This window comes from Petromyzon marinus, chromosome 4 (assembly GCF_048934315.1).
Source record: "Petromyzon marinus isolate PM22_M1 ecotype Great Lakes invasive population chromosome 4, UKy_Petmar_22M1.pri1.0, whole genome shotgun sequence".
NCBI classification, from domain to species: Eukaryota; Metazoa; Chordata; class Hyperoartia; order Petromyzontiformes; family Petromyzontidae; genus Petromyzon; species Petromyzon marinus.
This window is the reverse complement of record NC_133670.1, coordinates 21,881,843-21,897,778: the sequence shown is the minus strand read 5'-3', so window position 1 is coordinate 21,897,778 and position 15,936 is coordinate 21,881,843. Positions and strand designations below refer to the sequence as shown.

Sequence of the window (15,936 nt, the reverse complement as noted above, 5' to 3'; positions counted from 1 at the left end):
TATAATAACCAAAAACTCACGACGTTTCGATCGCAACACAAGCGGTCGTCATCAGGTGGAGACGTGAGTTTTTGGTTTTTATTAAAAAAAAATATTTTATTTTATTAGTTTTAAGTCAAAATGTAAGTCCTTATTCACGTGCAACAGCGTGAGCGAAAAACACTCTACATGTAAATAAGCACACATCTGCATTCTCATGTGGACAAAGACAAAGCGCTGTTAAATTTCCTGATTGAACACTTCATTAATATATTTGTTTGTGGTGTCCAGTGGTCGTACTCGGGCTGACCGTTGCACTGTCGCTCCCCTACACGAGCACAAAGACACAGGCGTGGATACAGATGCATGCGTAGTGACATCGCGGGATGTCACTGTGTAGTGCCGGCCCTCGAGAGGCACGGCGTGCGGTGTAACGACATCGCGGACACCACAGTGGTGTGGGTGTAGTACTGGCCCTAGAGGGGCGCGGTGAGCGCTGATTGATAGCGCTGGATGACACCACGCTTGGCGTGCAGTGCCAGCCCCTACAGGACAGGGTGTGGGAGTGCCGGCCGTAGGAATGAAGTTACTAAAGGCCATGGCACTCTGGTTGACCCGAGAGGACACGTGACCGGTTCAGTCTACAAAGTGGCCCCAAGTGGGGGCTAGGGGTGGTCACGTGGTCGGGGTCCAGATCCTGCTCGAGGATTCTGGAAGGTGGCCGTGGCCAAGGGCGGAGCCGGCCCTGCCGCAGAGAATATAAGCCGGGTCCCCCAGAGGGGCCGGCGTTGTTGTTGTTCATCCTGAAGAAACCTTCGTCTACGCTCTACCGAGTCTCCAACACGTGGACCTGGAGCAGAGCCGTGGGTCCCGGTCCGAAGTAGCCAGTTACGTTGTGATTAGTGTAGTTAGCCTGGTGGTCACCACCATAGCTTGTTATTCTGTTCGGGGAAGTTACCCCTTTGTGTTGGAGTTAAATGTGTTGCCCCCAAGTGCACGTCTGCGATTCAGTTGAACCCACGACATATGCAAAGGTATGCATGCTTGTCGCCATGCTCTCCCTTTTGGCTGAGGCTGCAGCAATTTTATGCGACCTTGTCGAAGTTGATTAGTAACCTGGATGAGCCTATCTCTGTTTAGCATTCATGCACGGTTGATATTGACCTGGAATGCATTTCTAGTAATTTGATAAATTTCCACATTGCATTAATTGTTCTAATGATTTATGACAGGTGTTCCTCGTAATTAAATACTGTGGTAAATATAACCTGAGGGTGTTGGCTGATTGCTTTTTTTTGGCTGAGGGACTGTAAGGGCATTAGTTCACATTGCGGGTAAACAGATGGGACATTGTGACTAACACTGTCCAGGCATGCTGGCCCTCAAAAGACGCGGACAGTTCAAAAGCTTTCTGCCAAATGTGCGGCATTTCATAGCAACCACGACGCTGTGCACAGGGAAGAGCAATAGCTAATAGACAGATCGTATTTCTTCAGCTCAAACTAGTGATGGCCGATCACATTAGGTCAGCCTATTAAACTACGACTGAGCTGTATAGCTCTTTTTCAGAAGCGACCTGGCCACAACAAATATAGCTCAACGAAGTGGCTCATCGTGTGTAAATGTATAGTAGCCAAATACTCTAAACGGACGTTGATTCTAAACATGGAGGGAAAAACCAGAGGACTCGGAGCAAAATCCATGCGACCATGGGGAGAACATGCAAACTCCAAATATACAGGCGTCAGGTTCTGGATAAAACCCACGACCTCCTGCATACCGGGCGAGGGAGATAACATCTCGCCACTGTGGCGAATCGGAGACATCGTGTACTCTTTACCCCTTCACCGCTTGAACCCAATGCATTGCACATTGACACAATTTTCTTTAAGACTTTTGCTGTTTTTTTCCTGGATTTTTCTGTTGCGTGTAGTCACTTTAAGATGTTCTTTGTTCATGTTTTTGTTGCGGTTGCACCCGAGTCAAGAGCCGCATGGCTCACAGGGCTATATCTAATAAATGCAACTGAAATGTGGTATTTTACCTTGCCATTAGTTTAGTGAGTTCATTGCATTTAAGTCCCATTCCCTCTTTATAATTAGCAAATAAATACATACGTGAACAAATATCAAAAAAGCATGTAACGTAACACAACATTCTAAAATGTACCGCTGCATCTCTTCTGTGTGACGTGAAAGTGATTATTTAGTTTAATATTCATAATAATAGATTTCTAGGATAATTTAAACAGTTTTGTTTGTGGCATTGAAAGGTAAATGCAGAATGCACGATTTAAAAATCTACCTAGTGAAGAGATTGTCTTTCTAATAGTGAGCTCTATTCTGGTTATAAATAACGTTCATAGATCTAGTGTGTATGTAAGGTAAGACAACATATTTGCTAAACGAAAGAACAATAAACTCTCCCGTGCTTTTTCGGGTTATACTTCCAGCAAGTGGAGGGGAACGTTGCACACTTGGTGCAATAAAAAATAAACTCCCAGCGAGTAGCCATTCCAGTTCAATATCGACTTTTTGCAAGGGAGTCCTGGTCATATGTTGACATTGAGTTCCCGTCCACTTAAAGGTTGGCTGCTTTCCCTTTTCTTGCATATGAGACGTTCTGCACGGGTTTGTCAATTTACTTGTGAAGGGAAATGCTGCTCGTCAATATTTTTCTGGGCAATTTTTTTAACGTCAGTTTAAATTATGCTTTTTGTTGTGCTGAATCACTTCTTGTTGTGGCGATGTTTCTCTCTCTCTCTTAAATTAGCCCTGAAAAGCAACAGTGGTGACCGGATCAAGGATGCCTCAGGGACAAGCGACATGGTCCTACCCGAGGGTGAACTCCTTTTACAGGTGGGAACACAGCGGCGAGATAATAACTACTTTGCCTGGTACACAGGAGGTCGTGGCTTCGATCCCGACCCTGACGCCTGCTGTATATTTGGAGTTTGCATTTTCTGTCTGTGGTCGCGTGGATTTTCCTCCCGGTCCGCCGGTTTTTTCCTCCACATTTAGAATCAACATCACGCGTTTCGAGTATTAGGTTGCTATAAATTTCCACGTGATAAGCTGCTTCGTTGAGCTATCGTTTGTGGACAGGTCGCTTCTGAAAAACCGCAATATAGCTCAGTGGGCCTTACCTGGTAAAATAAATAGTTCATAGTTTAAATTGAATGATGTTGTACATCATCATCATCACTATAATCGTCTTCATCATCATCATCGCTAACATTGTTTTTAAGTAGCGCTATAATCCTGTGCCTCAATGGGATCTCTCTGCATAAATTTTCACGGTTGTGCAGCATACCTCTCCGATGTGTTTTCGGGTTGCACCGAGCGTGTTGTTCGGTATGGTGTCCGACGTTTCGCTCCACGTGCTGGGAGCTTTTTCATGAACTCGGTTCCACTTACTCTGTAAGTGATAGATTCAATATATTTTCATGCATCGCATTACCTTTCTAGATTTAAAGCTTTCGTGACTGCAAGGATCCATACTCTTTGGTTCTATTCGGTAAAGTCACGTAGGTAAAAAATAAAACAACAAAAATCACGACGTTTCGGCCACAACACAAGCGGCCTTCATCAGGTGAAGGGACCAGGCTGTCTCGAGGACAGCGCTGGAGTCTGAGCGTGGCTGTGTTTCACTCCAGCGCTGTCCTCGAGACAGTTTGGTCCCTTCACCTGATGAAGGCCGCTTGTGTTGTGGCCGAAACGTCGTGATTTTTGTTGTTTTATTTTTTACCTACGTGACTTTACCGAATAGAACCAAAGAGTATCGCATTACCTGTTCGCTATGTGTCTATCAATTGACAGCCTGGTCACTCTTGTTAACAAGATGTTCTATCTCAAGGGTTTTTTTTCAGATGAAATGAAATGTTAAAAAACAACCATAAAAAAGTGTACGGGTAGCTTCTGCAAGAGCAAAACTTTGGACGTCATGCCAAATAACACGTGGTAAAACCGTATAATTATTGTTATGCTTGTTTACCCAAGAAACCCTCACTGAGGCTGAAGACTCCTATTTCAGGCGGGTACTGCTGAGTTTTCACAGCAGGGAGTGATGTTGCGATGTGTATTGTCATCCCAACGGATTTATTTGCAGGTAGCATTGAGATGTTTGGCCAACACCAGTTACATTGTTTTTGTGTGTGTTTTTTTTTACCTGAAAGTGACGATTATCTGAACTGGGCCTCTCCTAGGTTGACTGAGCCTCAAATGAGTACCTTTCGTAATGTATAAACATCGCCACTAGGGAGACATAGGCGGTCGGGCGTATTGCTGGTCACCCACTGCCTCGTCTGCCGTGCCGGCCTTCATAAGTGTTACTCGCTAATAGCACTTAATCCGAAAGTCTATTAAGGCTAGACTGGGGATCTTTGTCTTTGTGATTTGGACGAGGCCTGAGTGGTTTGCTCTGTCCGTCGATAGGGCAAGATATTGATGTCAGCACCACGACCCTGATTCCCATCGGCACTCCCCCAGCTACTGATTGGCTTTGGGTTTTTTTTGTGTGGAAAGGGATTCCACTGATTCTTCACAGAAAGGGCATGCCATAAAACTGCTGCAGGAATCAGTCAGAATCGCTGTTGCGGATTTTCTTGGTAACATTGGTATTCAACCAAACAACACTTGATGAATTGGGCCCCAAAAGTCTGCGTGTTACTTGCTTAGGTCTCCCAGAGCAAGCAAAATAAATATCCTTTGCTGGCAAATGTGTGTGTCCCTTCATCACGCCTTGCGCACTGTCCATGGAAGGCTGGCCCTTCATTGACGTGATCTACTCTGACAAGTGTTCTGTAATGAACAAATGGGGAATTCGATTATGCGGCTACAGTATTTAAATCGCCCAAGGCCTGAAGCTCTGCTATGACAGCCACAGGACAGCACACCACTTGCCTATGCACATGGGGGGAAATAACTTCAATGGGTTGTCGGGTTATGGATAAGAACCATCCCTCTCCGAGCCACTCGCTGTCAAGTTTCTCAACATCGAGTAAGCCGCTGTGGACTCTGTTTGAGTGTGTAATGTATGTGTGCTAATGCATATCATATGAGGCTTGTTGTGGGACTCCTTAACAGAGAACGTTTACCACTCCGCCGTGCCTTGAAAGTGCACCGAGCTTGGCCATGGCAACATGCCGCGGTGATATCACTTGCCACTTAGTGGCACATGATGGCTGTTGTATTGGAGAATGAGTGGATGCTTTGGGCTTCAGCTCTATAGAGGTTAAGTTCATCATCTAGATAATTAGTTTTGACGTCATGGAAGCAAATGGATATTTCTTTATTAGAGTATTTGGTTGTTATGTAACTTTCCACATGACAAGCCATTTCATCGGCTATCATTTGTGGCCAGGTGGCTTCTGAAAAAGAGTTATATAGCTCAGTGGGCCTTACATGGTAAAATAAAAATAAAAACTGTTTATAGTTGTTGTATAGCTTTAATGTGATCACTGTCTTTGCTCATTGCAGTGCCACTGACGAGTCAGTTGAGTTTACTCCAAGATAGTTTCTCAAGTTCAGCATTCTGTAATTCTGAGCATTCATAAATATTATGACTGGTTCCATCTTGTTTTATATAAATACAGCAATGCATGAAACTTGGAATGTGTTTAAATATTGGAAATTTAATAGCTTGGTATACTGAACATTTTTTAGTTTATCAATTGATTATATTATCAGGATGAAAAATTAACTATATTACTCTATAGGAATAGGTTTTACCCTTTTAACTGGCACAAAAACTGACACCTTTATTCAAGGCATCATGTTTGCAATGACCACAACACAAGCAGTCAAAATGCAAACAAAAAAAGACAACTCTGATAATAATATGCACTGTCCTAGAATTTGATTGGTCCACACCCGAGACAGCTTTTCTTAGAGCCTAGTCTCCATTGGTGTTGGACCAGAAGACGCCAAAAGGCGTACAACTCAAAAACAGCGCACTATCAGAGTATTGAGGGCTCGGGGTGAGCATTAACATTAAACATGATGCCTTGAATAAAGGTGTCAGTTTTTGTGCCAGTTAAAAGAGTAAAACCTATTCCTATATCTTGTTTCTGGCAAAGGAGGTCTCATAATGTTAAATATATTACTCTAGTTCCCCATTACAAACTTGACTTGTACATTTATTTTGTATTTGATGTACAGATGTTACACTATAAGAACCTTATCAAATTTGTTATCTGAATTATATATGTAATGACAGTTCCACACAAAGTTTAACGAAAGTAGTGGTAGTGGTAAAGCATGCACACTCTCACTCAGGTGAGCATTCTCAGTAACGTTGGAGGATGTTTTCTGAAAATTGTATTCGATAACTCAAGGTATGAACATAAATGGAGAGAACGCTATCCACATCAGAGTTGCTGACAACAGTTATTATAAAAACAAAAATCTATGAAAATTAACTCAAAGGAAATCAATGAATAACTCAGCCGTTGTTCATGGCACCTTGAATGTACGAAAGTTTTGTCTGGTGAGAAGTATATTTTTTTCCATGCAAATGAATGCTGCTATACTGCTAGCAAGATGAAAATGTACGCTTTTGAGATATGGTTCTCGAATCTAGCAACGGATCAAGAAGGCTTCCGAAAATGTTGCTATAACGTCACAACACTTCACACTTGAATAAATGGATTCACGTCATAAATATTTATTGAAGACACATGTTCACATTCATAGACTCACTTGCGTTTTGTTTTAGGAACAGCGAGTCTGTGTTTCTGGATCGTATGCTATTTTACTGATAAACACTCACAGTATAGTGATAACCGATACGTATATGACTTCTTACGTAAGCTTCTGATTGCCCAGTATTGGCCATACATTTTATGACCTTCGCATATTGCCACTGTGTACCGCATGTAATCACTGTTGAAGTACAACTTTAACGGATGGATGCAAAATATGTGAAGGACGATGAACGGTGAAGTCCCTGACAGATGTTTTTTTTTAGTGGGAACAGTCTGAGGTTCTGCATCGGGCAAGTGTTTGTTTTGCCAGCTTACCCTGCCCCATCTATCGGCTAAACTACCGGTGAACTGGATGTACAGTATGTATTAGGAGCTTTCTGCTTAGTTCTAATCTCATAACCGAATCTCTGATATCGCTGAGCCATCGGCCCCCTGGTGTGAATCACTTACTTGTGTACGTGGACGTTAGGAAGTGTCATAATAATGCACCACCATTTTCCACGAGGCACTGTTTGTAGTGAGACGTGACATGCACTTTTATTGTAGATGTTATTTATTGGAGTGGTCTGTGACAAAGTAGCATTGTTTGTGGCATAAAAAGGGAAAAAGGTATGATAGGGTTTGAAAGGCAGTGACAGCTTATGGAGATCTTCATCCAGCAGTAGATCGATCATGGCTGATGATTAATAATGATAGGGTCTGGCAGATCTACCTTAAATAACACACATTAATTCGTTTATGGAGATCAAAGGGGGAAAAAAACTCAATCAGATATCAAATATGTACTACAGTATATGGTGGCATGAATACTTTCCATATATACAGTAATGATGATACTTTTTTAGTAAATCATTGTAGGACAACACATAATTAGTTCTTCTGAAGAACAAAACACGTTGTGGAATAGTCACGGAAGCCCTTTGGGATAGACATCCTATAGCTGGTTACCAGTTGATTAATGCTGAAAAGTATACAGAGGTAAAGGGGCAGCCCTGAAATTCCCTGCTTATGCCACTGCTGGCAAATAGTGGACCCCACTAGAGAGACCCTCTCGAGAGGCACATTTAAACAGTATTTTGGCCGACTCTTCTAAAGCGGGCCAGACATCTTGAATGAAGAGGGAAGTTCCCACATTTTACCCACATTCCTCGTGACCCGTATGTTCAAGTAACTGTTGTGTATCCATTTATACTGCTAGGTAGACAGAGGTGGAGAGAGGAACCTGCCCGATGCGGCAACTGCCACGCCGGGAGATTGAACCGGTGACCTCCAGGAACCCATTGTGGTCACCTTTACACGACGGTGCCTGCCCCTAATTGGACAGATATGGCTAGAATATATCTAAATCCCACTGGCCAGTGAGTTTCTTTTTCGCACTCCATTATGAAGGCGAAGGACTTGGAGATGCAGTGGACTGAGCTCTCTACAGCACTGACCTTTACCATTCATCATGAGAAGAGAATGTGAAGTGCACTTTCGGTTGACGACTGATGGGATGCAGTTTTAACTATTTCCCATGCTTGCATTTGGATTTATTTAGTTCAGATCGATACCACACATGTTGTGAATAGAGTAGTATTAATATATCTGTAAGGGCTCTCTAGCACTCCCTATAGTTGAGGCCTTCCACCAGCAGTGGCATGAGCAAGAAATGGCATGGTTGCACATTTATCTATTAACATTTATCTATTAACATTATTTAAATTTCGCAGTGGCATTTGGCTCACCATTGAACAAAAATGGTCACTGCATTGCTCAGATGCGCTTCTGCGACCGTCTGGAATGCTCTTCCTTCCGATATTAGGAAGCCACTGGAGCTATGCACTTTTAAATCTAGATTGAAAACTAATTTCTTTATAACTGCTTTTTGGTGTTTAGTTTGTTGTCCTTCCCCCGCGCCTACGATTATATATCACGGTTGACTATATACGGTGCGATGGAAGTTGACATACATACAATCTGGCACTGTCTGGTAATTGAATTTGCCATGGTAAGTGGGGGGTAGTGGCACATGCTAAACTGTGCATTTATGGCTGTCCTTGCTTAGGGTTATTCCTCATCGTCATGCAACAGCAACGGACATGCTTTGGTAAAAAAAGGACAAACATACATCATTAAATGTTACAGATGTGCATGCAGTAGTACTAGCTGTGGCGCAGGGCAGTATCTCGTGCTGCTTCTGGAGCAAAAATAATGTTGTCAACGCAATTTGTAACACATGACCTCAGAGAAAAATTCTCAAATCGCAAAGCAAAACGTTGGCAGCAATTGCAGAATCTCACTTTAAAATCTCTTTTGAGACTTAGCGATAATGCATCATGTTATAATACCGTGCATGTGTGCTACTCTGTGCTTTTTGGAAGTGCGCATTGGTCATTCTCCCATGCGCTTCCTTGTAAAAAAAAAACTAAATAAATAAATAAAATGGGATGCGTGCCAGAAATATGCTAATTTAAAAGAAAAACATAATTATTTTATGATGAATGCCAATGTATTCCTCTGCGGCGTCCGCCACTGTGCTGTTGAGTACTGTGTTGTGGCCGAGCTGCACCTGAACTAAACCCCCCACCCACGGCTGTCTGCGCGCGTTCGTGTGACGAGTGCCAGTGTCTGCCGTCATGGCCACGTGGCCTGCTATTGTGGAGGGGTCAAAATGGAGGCGGCGCACCCCCACGTGCACTCGCACAAGCGGCCATGGACGACCACGTCACAATCAGAATCTTGAGTTAGACTGCACGACGAATCCGATGAGCTGTAAAGCTCTTTTTCCACAGATGTCCAGCATGGGTGGGTCAGCAGGTTACATGTGCTTGCGACTTAGCACATGGTTTCTCGATCTTAAAAAAACCCTTTACTTCTATGACGTTATTATTTAACATACCCAGAAGCCTAATTTTTGAATGATGCTTGTTTTCCACTTGTTCATGATCGTCGTTATCATCAGCGATCTGTGATAAAAGAGCTTCATAGCTTATTGGATTTCTCCAGGATAAATAAAGATTCTGATTCTGATCATCAATCCACCGCTGGACGAAGGCCTCCCAAAGCCATCCCCGTCTCTCTAACGATCCTGCTGTATATTAATTTTCGACATTTGTGTTTAATTTTAATACAGATAACATTTCTGATGTGCGGTTAATAAATAAAACAGCAAAACACATTACAGTGGTGTATGTTTGTCATTGGCTACAGAGCATCCAAAAAACAGGATGTTGAATGTCTGAACCATTCTTGTACGTCTTGTTTTTAAAACAAAAGAGAAATGCAGTGACATCATCCTGTTAAACTTATCTCATGAATGTGTTCACATGCACAGGCAACATTGAGTCCGTTGGTTGCACGTGTTAATGAAAAGCCATTACATTATAAAATTTAAATTATTTTAAGTACATTTATGCCTAATCGTACAGTTTTTTCAATGAATAACGCATTTAAATTGCACATGTTCATCCATAACCAATGATCCAATGAATACAACTTGTCAAATGTTCACTATTAACAAGGGAATGGTAAACAAAGTGTCAGCTTCATCAGGGTACTGCATATGTAAGTTGTTGAAGGGTTGTTTCCATGGATGAATAGACATGCGTTTTACATTTCAGACCCCATTGAACACATCCAATACTAATTATATCATTTCTGATCTGATAATGAAATGAATTTACCATTGCTGTTTTGTAAACAAAATAACGAAAAGCCCTCCATTGAATGTTTTTGTAATAGAAAATGTTTAATTTGTTCCTCATTGTTTTACCTCGGCAAATCGGATCCTTTGGGTGAGTTCCAAAAAGATCATGTGTACATCCCAACAGTCTGAAAACATAACGATGCCTGAAACAATGAAATCCCTACTCCATCAGGAATTGCCGAGCATCTATAACAACTCTAAGCACAGCAGATCAAATTCAATTTTTCTGATGAACTTATGACCTGTAGAAGCAAGCTGAAAAGAGCCTCTTCTTCCCATGGAATTTAACCCATTTCAGGTGGTTAGCATCGGCCAGAACATTTTCACACTTTGGCCTTCGTGATGTGGACGGCGATGGTATTTTTCATGTCTTCATGCGGGGATTTAATTAAATTTTGTGCTTCGGTAAAGTGCGGAAACTTTAATCATTTTGCAGGTGTAACTGGCTCGCCCTGTACCTCTCCGCCCGTGATTGTAATGAGGGGACAGGCCGGTTAATGAAGACAACAGTAATAGACGAGTTCAGAGGCGACGAGTGGATACTCTGCGTTGTGTTCTGCCCTCCTCTTGAGCGACTCCACCACCGAGAGGGTTGTGGAACTGCAACTTTTTATTTCAAGCATTCGTGAATCTGTTATTATGACCAGATGCACACCAATCGACCCCACGTTACGCAAGCACCTCACTTGCTCAATCCCCGTACATCGTCCATCCGAATCTGAATTTGATGTCCTGTACCCTCAATTGATTACTCTACTGATGGCCGTGGCCTACTATGCAGTCACATGAGTCTATGGGTCCAATTCATGGTCATCATTAACTCCACTGATAATTATTATACGTGTCATTCATTACATTAAGCCCATACCGGCTACACAGGCTCTGGTGACCCTCATACTTGGAAACTAATTTTCATGGGTTAAGAAACTTCACGAATTCTGCATCCGTCATACGAAGGAAGTCTCGAAGCTAAAGGACGTTTGCACCGATGATAATGGATAATGTATCTAGAGGGAGCATGAATAATTCTGGATGAAAGGGTAACAAAATTACGAAAACTGGAACACGTCGTATTGAACCGTGTGTAACGGTGCTATTGAGACGTACGGGGCGATCGTCATATCCCTAGCCGGCGCCTCCCGGGCGGGAGGGGGCTGGGGGATGTTTGGATCCCCCGTGCCCCTCCCAACGGGTGGGGGCTGAGGGGTGTACTGGGATCCCACAGAACCCCGCCCCTCGGTAGGGAATTAGATAATAGACGGGGACCCGAGAGAGAGGGGATCTTCAACAAGCCGAAGCCAGAAGAACCAGTTGGAGATCGAAGTCCAGCTGGCTTGACACCCTGGGACTCCTCTGACCCGCTGCCCTTGTAAGGGCCGGGCAGAGCAAGCCAGTGGTGCGACCCCAGAGCCTCGGAGCCCGACGTCCTTCTAAGGGCCGGGTCCGTGTGGCTGGTGGTCGAGACCTGCGCCTTGGCTGGGCCAGGTCAGCTAGCCTCCCTTAGACGAGGGCCGAGGTATAGCTAGGGAGCAGGCGAAGTTTAGCTGGGGAATACCCCCCCTGAGAGCAGCGGGTAGAGAGGCCGTTACCTCTTCGGGTGCTAAGCTGTAACGGGGGTTTAAGGGTTAATAAACGGTGTCGTCTCTACATCGTCTCCGAGTCCCAGCAAGTCACTACACATGTAAATATCAAAGTTCATTGAAATGCACCTCCAGAATATTAGGTTTCCGATCGGTTATGAAACCATAAGTTGTTTTTGCCACTTTCATCGATTACAGTGAGACAGCTATATAAATATTACACTGTAACTGTTGTAGTGTCGGTGGCAACATTAACAAAAGCCCACCATGTGCACATATTTATATGAAATCATTTTTCATCACAGCATGGTTTATACACAGTGATCTGAAACTAATCTGTTTCACATTTGTAAGTCGATAAAATCAAAAGAGCTGCGTTTTTCCAAGCCAAGGGAATCTGTAGATATTTTTTCAAGGGTTTTTTTGCCGTCTGTTTATTAATGCGAATTTGATGTTTTAAGTCCACAACTGCCCTAAAATCAGCACGTGAAACTCGACCATAATCAACTTAGCTGAGCAGTGCATATTTGGTAGAGTTGTAGCCCCTTTTAACTTTATCATCTGTTTAGATTTAACGTCTGTAGGGAAAGCCTTACTTCAGCAGTTAAGCGAAGCCCAAAATTAATTATGTAAGCTAAACGAGCAATTGCGTGACTTATCAGGGTCTGGCTTGGTAGAACTGTAAGAACTTTTTTTTTTTTGCCGAAGGAGTAATGTTATCAAAACACAAAGTGTTTGCCTTTGTGTTGGCCGGATCAGCGTTTAGACAAAACCCCCAAAGTTGCCTAATGTTCCCTGCTGCCACTCAGCAGCACTCCTGTAAAAATAACCGCTTTCCGTTCCCACTGACTGCAAATCGTGATTTGGCTGCCATGCTCCGATGAGATTGTGCCTTTTGTTGGCGGTCTATCGGTAACATTGCACCCGGGGCAATTGGCTACAAGGTGTTACTGTGCATGTATCCTGCGTTGGCTTCCCCAGGCAATGCCAGTGACCGACAAGGCGCAGGAGTGGTGGCGCGCGTACGCTGCACGTTGCAGATGATTGCCACGTGCCGTCTGACACACAGTGGACGTCAAAGATTCCCATGACGTCGGTCGCAAGAGGAGGCCACTGTGTGTGCGGCGTCAAGAGTCCAAATTTGATACATTTCCTGCAAATTGTCCAATTGGGATTTTAAATAGCAGTCTTCGCCCTCCACTTACAGACTAATGCCCCTGGTCACCCTTGCATATCGGAATCAGAATATTTATTTATACTGGAGAAATCCGATGAGCTTTAAGGCTCTTTTTCACAGATGCCCTTTGAGTTGTCACCTGGCTCAACGAACTAAACTTGAATGCCATTGCACATTACTCTGCCCTATATAAATGTAGGGCTGCATGAGGCTACAATTACCAAGTGATGAAAAGAGCATTACAGAAACCATGTGGAGGTGGCTGATTAGTAAAAAAACCGGTTCATTTTCATGGCCTGAAGTGTGACAGTTTGTAACCTAGCTTGAAGTTATGTTTGCCTTCCTACTCATGTACTGCGGTCATATATCACCCACTAAATCAATTGTGCATATGTAGTACTCTCCTTCAGAGCAAATGGCCCATCTCTGAGCAAATGGTCCAATACATATTTAGAATAGTGCATTTACGCATGTAAATTCATATTTACATAACCAGTGAGCAGCATTCATATCTAGAGTTCGATTCCTAGCAACTCTAATGTCCGAGGTGAATTATATGTGAGTCGGTCCTGGTTCCTCCCCCTTCACCAACCCACACTGACTAGCATTGTGAAGTCTGGTCAAACAACCTCCATGACCGACAACAGCGTGGGGGGAGGCCTTTATCAAACAGTGGATTAACCTAGGGCTGGTCATTGGTTTTATATGACCATTGAGATGGCAAGGTGATACGTATCAACATTGCAGCTCTCCCTCTAAGTGGGTAGCGATTTTGTTGAGTGTGTTTGTGCAGCAGAGCAAAGATCATATCAGGCTCTTGGACACGTCATTTTATTTGCGAATCCCATGAACAATTAGCGACAAACATCACCAACTTCCTCACTGCAGCTCCGGCCCCAGCCTCTCGGAAACCTCCATGATTAACACCCTCAGACGTCCCTGACACCCTCATAGGAATCTGTTATGACCCTCCACCCCTCTCTTAATTCTCAACCACCCCACATAGGTGGAGTTTAACCTCTATATTTGGGGGGGGGCAGGGATTCGCTTTGTCTCTCACATGAGGAATCGCAGGTGCCTATAATTAATACAAGTTTAATCTTAATTGTAAACTAATGAAAATAAATTAATAAAAGTGTCCAGCTTGGGAGGGGCGTTGCCCCCCCCCGTGCCCCCCACACCTCACTTAGATCCCCTCTCCCCAGTCAGTAATTCCCAACGCTCTTACACTCCCCATGCGAAATTTAAAATAACATTGATCGTCCTTTTTCTATTACAATTATTACGTAATCCGGTCGTGAAACAGCCACCGTTGACTGCGTTGACTGGTGACTCTTCGTATTATTAGACTTACCAGTGCGAAAAGTCAGGAAGTGGTGGAATGTTCGGAGTGAACTCACCAATTGGCACGCGCGAGCGCGCAAACGGCGCGGCGCGTGCGACTCTTGAGTGACCCAACGGCAGCGGCCCTCCCACACCGATGACCTTCGCATGCAGAAGCCAAGTCGCTTCCCCGCGGCCATGCCTTCGTTTCTTAATGAAGGGCGAAGAGGCACGGAGGCGAAGGTGCAGCCCCGCTAATGCTTGCTCCACGCTGCTGCTGCTGCTGGCAGAAGGCTGCCCCACCTCGTATGGCTGATTTTAGATGGCAGAGCCACGGCGACAAATTTCACATCCAGGTGGTCAAGCCACGATAACCGTGTCTAGGTTGCAGCGGAGTGTAACCGCCGTGATGTCTCCTTCGTATTTGTGGATCGGGCATCGTCCACTAGAGTGAGCTCTAAAGGGAATCTCTCCCACACTGGCTGGACATATTAGAAGAGGAGCGAGTACCCAAACTTTAGTCCACCGCATGTGACTTGCCAAGTGATTAACTGTGGGGTAATAATTACGCTGCTTTGTGGACAGAGGCGGAGGGGATTTAAGAAGCTTTCCCTTGTTTCAACGGCTGCGGCGGGAGAACGGATCAAACCACTGCTACAACGCACCTCTGGATTGTGGGGTTATCAGTATTGAAAAAAAAACCCTAAAATTTTAACAACCCTATTTTGCAACCATGAGAGGGTGCTGGCTGGATGGGTGCGCAGGTAGACACGTGCACACATGAGTCAAAACACTCAAAACACAGAGGCATTGGGTCTCTGTGTGTCTATGTTGTGTGTCTTTCTCTGTCTGTCCCTGTGTTGTCTCTCTCTCTGCTTGTGTGTCTGTCTGTGTGTCTCCGTGTCTGTGTTTTTGTCTCTCTCTCAAATTTAGTTCTACCTGATGACGGTTGCTTGTGTTGCAATCGAAACGTCGTACTTTATTATTACATTTATTTTCTTTCTACGTGACTTTACCGAAAGAACCAAAGCGTAATTCCTGCAGTCACGAAAGCTTCAAACCAAAGTTTGTACTGTATGGCTGTTTACCAAGTATATAAAGAATTAAACAGGTGGACTTCTCCACAAATCTGGCTGTCGCCTGATGAAGCTAGTTATAATTACTGGCGAAACGTCGTACTGAGATTGTAAATGTTGTGGCTTGGCTCTCCAACACACCGGTGTGCTGTACGAGTGACGAATTGGCCACGTTCTGTTTACGTGACAACCCTTACTAGTTGGCTGTGTCGGGTGGTGGCGGGTTTTAACAACACATTTATATATATAACGCGATCTAACCCAAAAAAAACCTCTATTATTTTCTGTATGGCTGTCAGCGACGATTATTTCTGTGTGATGTTACGGTGTAGGCTGCTGTTGTGTATTTTGTGAGAAGGGGGAAATGGGGGGGTTGAGAGGTGTTTGCTCATGTGGAATACTGCGTCATT

The 15,936-nt window shown here is 43.9% G+C and overlaps 1 protein-coding gene across 2 annotated transcripts in view; it reads left to right on the top strand.

Moving 5' to 3' along the window:
• The window catches only part of LOC116938332 (aryl hydrocarbon receptor-like), a 107,158-nt gene that overhangs the window by 60,766 nt on the left and 30,456 nt on the right, over positions 1 to 15,936 (top strand). For both annotated transcript variants that reach the window (XM_032945452.2, XM_032945445.2), the window contains exon 3: positions 2,752 to 2,837. In XM_032945452.2, coding sequence (XP_032801343.1) covers positions 2,752 to 2,837 — 86 coding nt within the window. The remainder of the gene's footprint in view (positions 1 to 2,751; positions 2,838 to 15,936) is intronic.